General features: G+C 29.0%; 2 protein-coding genes across 2 annotated transcripts in view; one reads left to right on the top strand and one right to left on the bottom strand.

The window, feature by feature from the left end:
* The window catches only part of LOAG_16697 (hypothetical protein), a gene marked incomplete at both ends in the record, with an annotated part of 2,612 nt that extends 1,426 nt beyond the window's left edge, over positions 1–1,186 (bottom strand). The window contains 3 exons of the mRNA XM_020449348.1: positions 571–706; positions 792–866; positions 1,107–1,186. Of these exons, the coding sequence (XP_020307157.1) occupies positions 571–706; positions 792–866; positions 1,107–1,186 (291 nt within the window). The remainder of the gene's footprint in view (positions 1–570; positions 707–791; positions 867–1,106) is intronic.
* Positions 1,187–3,424: 2,238 nt separating this feature from the next.
* On the top strand, positions 3,425–8,573 carry LOAG_09617 (hypothetical protein; the record flags this gene model as incomplete). Its single annotated transcript, XM_020447978.1, has 10 exons — positions 3,425–3,575; positions 4,106–4,260; positions 4,561–4,680; positions 5,119–5,240; positions 5,670–5,849; positions 5,987–6,143; positions 6,439–6,536; positions 6,766–6,992; positions 7,602–7,795; positions 8,220–8,573. 10 exons carry the CDS (start codon positions 3,425–3,427, stop codon positions 8,442–8,444), a joined length of 1,629 nt encoding a protein of 542 aa, XP_020301842.1. The 3' UTR covers positions 8,445–8,573.
* Between the last annotated feature and the right edge of the window lie 1,493 nt (positions 8,574–10,066).

Genomic DNA, 10,066 nt, shown 5'->3' with positions numbered 1-10,066 from the left:
ATAGATGCCTGGGCTCCAGGTCCACTTCTCGTTTTCGCTCGCAAACATCTGTTGCATCGGTAATACTCTTTGCGACCATCCACGGAACTTTTCATATACGCATACTGCCGGATTTCTTTTGTTTTGTCATCCATCACTGTCAGCAAAGAAGCATTGTAACGACTCGACAAGGCACGCTGCATTATCGTAAAACCTTTCAACACGCCCATCTTTCTCCTTAATAAGACTATTTCTATTATTACTTGATAGAATTTAAAATCGCAAGCTTAGAACTGAGTTAATGCACTTTTTGCGTGCAAATCAGAAAACCTTGTTAAAAAACTTACTTCCTTTCCTGTTCGTCATTTGATTCAGCATTTCTATTCTGCAAGAAAAGAAAAAATAAACATTACAAAAACACAGCTGCATATTTGTAGAACGAAATTTGGTTGAAAAAATGAAACATTTTTGCACATCAGAGAATAAAATTAAGTGAGAAATTTAAAACATGACGAGAACAAAGTTTATTTGGAAAACAAAAAACGGAAAGCAAATGTGATTTTTGGAAGTGATGACATGCAAATAACTTACAATATGTCTCAAGCGTCGTGACAGAGTAGGAGCCGAAATTTCAAGTCCTAATTGATCTTTTACAAGCCGACACACTTCATTTAGAGATTTGATTTCACCGTTTAGATATTTTAATAATAATCCATCATATATAAGTCTGTAAGAGCATTAGACAGCCTAAAGTCAGATTGCTACGCAAGAAGTACTTCTTAGTTATACAGTGAAATAAACTATTGATTTACTTTTGTTCCTGCGATCCAAATACGATCCCATGTCCATCCTCCAGAAATGATTCCGAATAATTATTTCGTGGATTACTGAAAATATTGTGTTTGTTCAATGTATCATACCATATTTACCATATTTATTATTTCATTCCGAATGCCAATCATTCCCTTTTGATGGCAGAAACGAAGTTATTTCAAAACAGAAAGTACTTGATAATGATAACAATTGTTGGCGTAGAGGAAAAAAATAATGCAGTGGGAACGAGAACTGTACGAGATGGAGAGACATGTAACAATTGCGAAGTACTGAAAAGGAATGAAGAAACTTACATATGTTCTTCATCTTCTACGTTAACCTCGGAAGTGATCGATTCCTCATCGTCTTTCTTTAGTCTTTCGGTTGTAATCATATCTACTTATATGTCTGAAATAATATACCAATTCGAGAGAATAGAAAAGGAAGCCAGATAACGAAGAAAAATGACCAATTCTTTAAACCTATTTCAAAGTAAACAGGGCTTCAATTATTGTTAACAAATATGCAAGGAATTTATACATGAATTAAAGGATAGAGAAAGACGAGAAACCAAGAAAGCAAAACAAAAATTGACGCGTGGAGAAATAAGGGATCAATATCCTAACTGTTGACATGTTCTAAACAAATGGCTGAGAATCGATGCTTCGAGAAATATCAGAATCTGGAACTCACAAAACAATAAAAACTATTTTCCCTGACCGGTCACCTAATGTTATCCGACATTCCGCTCAATCCATTCACAGTTTGATGCTTTAAAGTTCTTTCTATGTAAAAAGATTACATTGCATGGAAGGTAATCATAAGACGTAAAATGTCTAGTGCAGCTGTAAATTGCTTCATTTCAAATTGTATATTATTAATGATAAGTTTTTCCACATTGTTTAGAGAACTCTACTGCTCTCCAAGAAATGTTACTGAGATCTCATGATGTGTCAAAATCCCGAGAAATACCAGAATCGATGGTTTAAACTACTTGGTTCCTTTATCACTCTGATAGAAATGAATGTTTTTCCGAAATTTTAATAATTGGCGAAAAATAAAGAAAAATAAAAAAAATTGTGAAGAAAGATTTTATCTATATAAGCGCAGATTAAAATTGAGTTACATGCTAAAAAATAAAATGCTAATTCGATTTTCAAATTAAGCTATACGCTCATTTTAATTTTCTTGACAAATGTCACCTTCAATTTCTTCTCAATTCAGTAGGTCCAAAATATAATAATCATTTGAGCATATTCAATCACCAATGGTGTCATTTGTGTTGACATTCCACCGGGACATTTTAGATATCTTCAACAATTCAATATGATGTAAATTTTTTGTTTAGTGATAATAATCGCATTGATATATAGAAGATAGGGCGGGGGAAGAGATGGAAAAGAAGAAAAGATGCAGTTTTGTTTGTAAAAAAATTTTTATTTTCTCTAGTTCATACAGAGAAGTATCGCAAATTAATGTTGTGAATAAAAAAAAAAAAAATTGAAAGGTTTGATAAGTTTAATGGTATGTATGACAATGAGTTGATTACAGTGTACCAATAGAGATAGTAAAAACCTGCTTCTTAACATCGATTCCTTTCCAAAATGACTGATTATTTTGTATGCTTTTAAATAGTCCGCTATTTCAATGACTGATTTCCTTATATGGTGATACTTCATGCCTATCATATCATTCTTTCTCCTTCTCTTTCTTCTTTACTTTTTTCAAGTCATTTTTACTTTTTTTGTTTTCGGAATTTTCATTTTGTATGCTGTTTGAACATCTTTTTATATTGTTAGATTTGAAAAACTATTCGATGATTAATTAGATTTCCTTTTTTTGAATGGAATTTCAACTTTTTCTTATATATTTTAAATTTAATTTAATACGGACATTTCGTCATCACTTTTTTTCTTTTTTCATTGCAAATTTCATAAAAATCTTAATAAGAATAGGAAAAATCAGGGAAAAAATTAAGCCAGATTACTAATTAATTGAAGGAAAAATTTTAATAAAACAGTAACGACAAGTACGTCTAATCGCCAGTTACAGTTTTGGAAAAAAAAAGTGATAAGCAAATTTGCAACTGATAACACTAAAGCTCTCATAATACAAAGTAAATAAGAAATGATGGGCCATTCATTTAAACTAATTTACAACTTATTTTATCCTATCCATTATTTTGTAATAAAATTTAGATGATGTCAACTGTTTGCAGTGCTTACAAGATTTTAATTAACGAGCTTTAGTGTCAACTAGAATAGCTTGGACGTTAATTATTGTCGCCATACTAACGGAATTATTGTAGTGGATCTAAAATGCATACATTATTAATATTACCTGATTAGTTCACGTCACAAATAGCTGTGCGTCATAAATGACATATAGAATTCTCCTGCTACAAACTCATAATATAGTATGCATCCGGTGGTTAATTATTTAGCAGTTTCAAATTCTATTATCTTTTGCCAACTAATACATTAAAGTATCTTCTTGACTTACTTTTGGAAGATATACTTAATTTTACTTCGATTTTTGTTAATACTAACAACTGGAACTTCAATATTTTCAGCATAATATCCGGATACCAAATCTTGCGATAAAGGGTCCTTTCAGTATTTTAAAATTTAGGATGACAAGATCTTTAATTGGTAGTGAAGTAAACTTATCAAAAGGAATCGACCGTTTCATCGTTTTCAATCGTTACACAATATTTTTATGTCTAACCTATGAACTTGTTATACTATCACAGGTCGGCAATGTTATCTATATGATATTTGCTGGTTAGTTAACCCTTCCATTTTTCATTTTTATAAATATTAATTTTCTAATTTAAAAACAAGAGCTACATTAAATCATAAACAATATGAAAGAGATGATGCAATCAATCATTAGCAAAACTGAAAGAAGTTTGATAGGAACAAGAAAGTTTGGTAAATTTTATTTAATTAATTACAACGCTTTTTTCTTTTGCTTCCACTTCAGTTTTCCTTTTTTCCTTGAAACATAAAGTTTACATTTAGTCGAAAACTTGAATAAGAAAGTAAAACTGAAAGTAAAGGAAATGAAGAAAAGGAATATTGAAAATTCAGTAGACTTCATTTAAATAATTTAGTCTAAACTCTCTTTTTTCAAGTTTTCAACTACCATAAACTTTGTATTTTAGAATAAAAAGAGGAAAATCGAAAATAAAGGAAAGGATAAAAGTATTTTTAAGCATTGTCATCTTTGAAAAATGCTGGATAAAAAATAATGAGATACTTTTGGATAAAAATCTTTTGAAACAAAAAATTTTAATTTTAAACAACTGTAGCAGCGTCACCTAATATTATCGGATGTGGCACGACAATTTTTAATAAAAGTTTGGGACAACGTGAAGCATGTGAGCAATATGAAACTTTAATAAAATTTGATAATCATTCTTGCGAGCCGATTCTTGAGTATCAATTTCGATCTGTTGCTGTTGAAGTATGTTTCATTTATCATCCAATTACTTAAAAGTTTCATTTTTATTCTGGACAACTTTGTAAATATCAAAAAAAAAGTGCTTCCTGAAAACAAATTTCAACAATAAAATTTAGTTTAAAATTCTTTCACGACAATAATATGTGGTGGTTTTATAAGTGAATTTGGACATTTGTTTGAAAAAAAAGGCTTGAAATTATGTGAAAAGTCTGAAATTTTGAAATAATTCTTGAGAATCGTAAAATTATCTATTTGGATAATTCAAAGAGGAAATATTCAATTTTTTTTTTCTTTTCTTTATAGTGGAGTTATTTCTGCAGTGAAGCAGTAAAAGTGAAAAATTTGGTATCCTTTCAAATGTTTGGTACTATACTGGGAGGTATTTTGTTTGGACAATTTTCCGATTTGTTTGGACGTCGAAAGGTATAAAAAATTTTAATTAATGATTCGCACAAAAGTAGCAATTGATTCATAGTTAAAAAGAAAATATAGAAAAAAACAGTTTACGAAACTGTCATGTTTTGAGTTAAACATAAACTTTCTGTAAAAAGGATGTTAAATTCTGGTCTGAGATATCTGTTGGTATTATAGTAGTGATGCATATCAATCATAATATCAAAATTCCTCATGCTTTAGTTCAATGTTCTTCTTCTCATTTTATCTTTGTTTTTTTTCTTTGGTCAGGTGTTTCCATCATCAGACAAATGTGACACTAATTTGTTAAAGCTTAAAAGCATAATCAGATCATAGTTAAGCTGTAAAATGCAACAATCAAAACAACTTGCTGATTTGACTAAGTTTAACAATTTGTTTAACTTATTCTATTAATTTAATTTCAACTATTTCAATTGCTCATTTCAGACAATGATTATATGCATAGTATTAACAACCTTATCCGGCATACTATCATCATTTGCTGCTAATCTTCTCGTGTTTGCAATCAGTCGTACTTTTGTCGGTTTCTTTGTTGGCGGCAATGCAATGTCACTTTTAATGTCTTTTTAAAATTTCAATTATTTAAAGAATACAATTCATTTCATTGTTCAAAATCGAATTTTCAAATTCACAATAATAATTTCATAAATGAGAAGCATCAAATGATTGCTGAAAATATTACAAAACTTAAATAAGTTTGCATTGCCAAAACAACCATTCTCATTTATTACTTAATAACTCGGAAGTTAATTTAATAAATGATAAACTTGGGAGGAAAGAATTTTATTAAAAGATATAAAGAAGTCTGGGTATTAATTGAACAGAGAAAGAAAGCTAAATAATTTCAGAAAATGCTAAGAATATTTAAATTTAAATATTGGAATTAGACAGAAAATTTTCCGGAAAACAATAATTATATTAAAAATCTGTCAACTGATCACAATTTTCCGACAAATAACGTTTACTGAATATTGCAGAGTAATGTACGTGTATGTGATTGAGAATATCCCAACAAGTGCTCGAATTAAAGTGAATACGTTTGTCACTTGGTCACCTAATTTCATATTACTTTCTGTGGTTGCTTATTTTACGGGTTCCTGGGATACACTTGCCGTTACAATTAATTTATTGGCTGCACCGTCACTTTTTTGCTTCATGTAAGTTGTTTTTTTGCTTCACGTCAGTTGTTAAATTCGGCTTTACTCTTAAAAAAAAAAAAAAAAAAACTTTAAAAATCATCATTGTCAAATTTTTTTAACTTTTGAAATTTCCACTGAAATTTTGAAGTATTCAGTTTTCTATACGAAAGTCCACGTTGGTTAATGCAAAAAGGTCTGCTAAATGAAGCACGACGAACAATAATAGCAATGAATACTTGGGGACATGGTGCGGAGAAAAAACAATACCGCCATGAGCAAGAAGTGATGGATGCGCTAGAAAATGACCTTACGGTACCGTTAGTTAACCAGTTGAAATATGAGTTCATCATGTTCGAAATGTATGACAAAATAGCAGTAATTTAGGATGGAGAATTAAATGATTGTTAAACTTATTACTGCATCGATTGATGTTAAGCATATTGAAGTTATGCATTAAAAAATTAAATTCTGTTCCCTTTTTTTCTTTCCTCTTCTATTCATTTCCAATAAATTCAACATTTGAAATATTTCATATTTTCATTACCGATTAATAAATGATAAATGAGTTTGAGAAATTAAATTTTAATTCTTCCTTTTTATTTTCCAGGCTAGTCATGAGCTGTTACGACATAAACGATACTATTTTTATCATTTGTTTTACTCATGGAAATTACTTCGTTACAGCATTGTTCTCGCTTTTAGCTGGTAAAGGAAAAAGTATTGTATTGAAGGAATACAATAAGTATTAACGATATTTTCATTTGTTTTAACACATTAAAGATTAAATTTTAAGTGACTACTTTGTCATTTCCATTGAAAATATTATATTTGAATAGGATTTTATTTCATTTTATATATTATAAGAATTATAAATTTAAGTTATACTTAGTATTTTTAAATTTTCATAGTTCGATTACTTCCGAAAATTTTTTAGTTTCACCAATGCCATGGCTTTTTATGGTTTACTGTTTAATTTGGAAAAGATTTCCGGATCATTATACATGAATACGTCCGTACTTGGAGCATTTCGTTATTTACTAAATATTGTGCTGGCAACCGTTGATCATGCCTTCACTTCCGTTGGTCGAAAATTTGTACACACAGTATCAATCATCATTTTTATTGTTATTATTGCATTTGTTGTAGTACTGACGAAAACTGGTATGTATCTTTTTAGTATTTTCTTGATTAATTAATAAATTAAGTTAATTATCGCCTTCTTTCAAGTATTTGGAAAATCCATATTTATAGATATAGAAATCATTTTTTAACAATTATACAAAGTAAACTGAATTCAATTTCATTTACAAATATAATTCAATATTGGATGGATTAACCTTGTTTATACAAAACATTTTCTTCAAAAAAAAAAAAAATGAAGTTATATTTAAAATTTATGAATTGTTTTTCCCAGCAAACAAAACCTTAGCGGTAAGGCTAATAATGCAACAAAAACACTTTTTAAAATATTTCAAATCATATCAGAAATAATTTATTGAAAAAACTGAATTCAGAATTAAACAAAGCGATTGCTTCTATAAAGGTATCAAATCATATTATGCAATTACTTTGTGTTATCAATTTAATGTTCAAAAAAAATATTCAAAACATATTTTAACATCCAACGAATAAATTCGAACTGATAAGGAAGCAAGCATGAAATGATTTATTCTTATCATATTTTATCAACACTTCTTTTTGTTCGAAAGAGTTTTTGTCCCAGCTATTTGAAGAATGTTAATTTGAATAGAACGAATTTTTTGTTTTTAGACCTTACTTTGGACTTCAAAGGACTTATTCGTTTGTTAACCCTAACCGGTATGGGTATAATCTCAATCTTATTCATCGTTAATGCACTATCATGTGCCGAACTTTTCCCTACAGCTATTCGCAATTTAGCTGGCGCTAATATTGCCACATGGAATCGAATTGGTTGTATCCTTGCGCCACAACTTATTTATTTGGTATCTCTTCTCCTTTCTTAGACAATTTGTTCATTTTGTGCCAGCTCTTTGCGCCATAAAGTTTTTTAAGTTTTTTGGCCGATAATTTATAATATTATTGTTGATAGATTCAATTTAATTTCTAAAACTATATACTGTAATTTGGAATTTAATAATAGAATTGTAATTGGATTGTAAGCAGAGATTCGCATTACGGTAACTTGACATCTGAATTTTTCCAATTCTAATTTCCTGTCGCGAAATGACTGGTGATATTAATTATAACAGTTATACAGATAAAATTGAAAATTATGCATAGTAAAGGTATTAAATTAAACTAAGTACCACACTTTTAACCTTTTGTTATCAATGGGATGACAGCTACTGGCTATCATCTAAATCTATTGCTAATCATTCTATCTCTCAATAATAATTGGAAATTCAGGGTGAAATCGAGGAATCCTTACCGCATATAGTTCTCATCGTATTACTCTCCATCGATGCTGTAGCATTCCTGACACTTCTTCCGGAAACAAAATCACGACCGCTTAAAGATCGAATGCCACCTAAAGAAAAATTAATTTTGAGAAATTGTAAAACAACTCGTACATTGAGCATACCAAATGATAATGACGATAATGATAATCTTAGTTGTTTAATGAATGGGTAAATACTCAGTGCAGTTGCTTAATTAATTATCAGCTGTAGAATAGCAGGTATGATAGCTTAATGACGAAATCACTTAGAGTGATAAAATAACTTAGTATAAGCATGCATTGATAAATTAAATGTAAGCATATGATGGAATCATCTTCCAGAAGATAATTAGCAATATATGGTATATATAGTTCAATGAACAATTGTCATGAATGGAATCAAAAATTAATTAAAATTAGAAAGATATTTAATCAGTAAAAATCGGTGACAGGCGAATATTAAGAAAGTTTTGTTTGTCGACTTTCATGGCCATGTACTTATTGATAAAATAATAATATTTGACGATGTATTTGCCGGATATTCATATTGCAGTACTTCATTATCGATTGTTTTCGAATTTGTTGTGAACTAACCGAATTTAATTTTCGATTTAATTAAATTTCAAACAATTGGCTTAAGCTTTGCAACAGTGATTGATGTGAATGTTGTTAAAGCAAATAAACATTTTTGAAGATGGCTTGCGAAATCTTTTAAATATTCATTGATGTTTAAATGGAATAATCGATAATGCATTATTTCGTGCTCTCGTCATTAATTCTTCCTTTCCAAATCACTGTAAATTAATTAATAAAACGAGTTTTAGTGATAGTAAATAAGCGCAACTGTGTGATTAATGGAAGAAGAGAGATAAAAAATTGAAACTAATCTTTATGATCTTTCATAGGAATGATTAATCAGTCACTATTTAAGATATTAATTAATTTCTTTTTTTCTTAATAGTTCCCATAAATTTTGCCGGGAAAATAATTGCTTTTTACAATTAAAGATATTTTTTTCTATTTTTTCAACAAATTTATCAACATTTAAACAAAAGAAAAAATGAAAGGGTCCAAAGAAGGAAATGATAAAGCATAAAAAAAATCAATTACATATCCAATTATCGTTGCACTAGCCAATGAATCATTTCGAAAAGGATGGTACTAGAATTGATTAAGTTATTAAATTATATCAATTTAACTAAATTTAAAAGGTTAAAGTTAAAGATTAAATTACAATTTGTTATCGAACTTCGCATTCTAAATTTACAAAAGCTGAGAGGAATGATTTTTTTCTCGTTTTTTTTCTCAACTTTAATGTTCAAAACGCATTTGTACAAAAAAAAAAGAATGACCACAACTTTGTGTAAATGCTATGAGTAAAATTTTTATCGCATATAAAATGAATTGCTATAAATCAATTCTATATTTCATACCAAATGAACTATCTCATTCTAATTAATCCACAAACTAACTGACTAATCGTTATAAACCATTCTATTTTACGATGCGTTACTTTGAAGAAATTCAATTACTGTAGTTTGAAATGTATTACACGGTATTCACACATTTGATTTGAAATCTAATCAAGCACCAAATTCACATTTAAACTAATTTCCAAGTTAGTTTTATTCTAATTTTTATGTTTCACCTGATCCAGAATCAATGAATCATCCCAATGTGTCATCACTGCCAGGATAGCATCGCATATTTTCAATAATTGCTATTCCGGACGAAGTAGGAAAAACAACAACAAACTACTGTTAGAAGAACAACTAACAACAACAACAACAACAACAACAACAAACAACAACAACAA

This window comes from Loa loa (genome assembly GCF_000183805.2).
Source record: "Loa loa unplaced genomic scaffold supercont3.13, whole genome shotgun sequence".
Classification (NCBI taxonomy): domain Eukaryota; kingdom Metazoa; phylum Nematoda; class Chromadorea; order Rhabditida; family Onchocercidae; genus Loa; species Loa loa.
The sequence above is the reverse complement of the archived record's forward strand: the minus strand, read 5'-3'. Positions and strand labels throughout refer to the sequence as shown.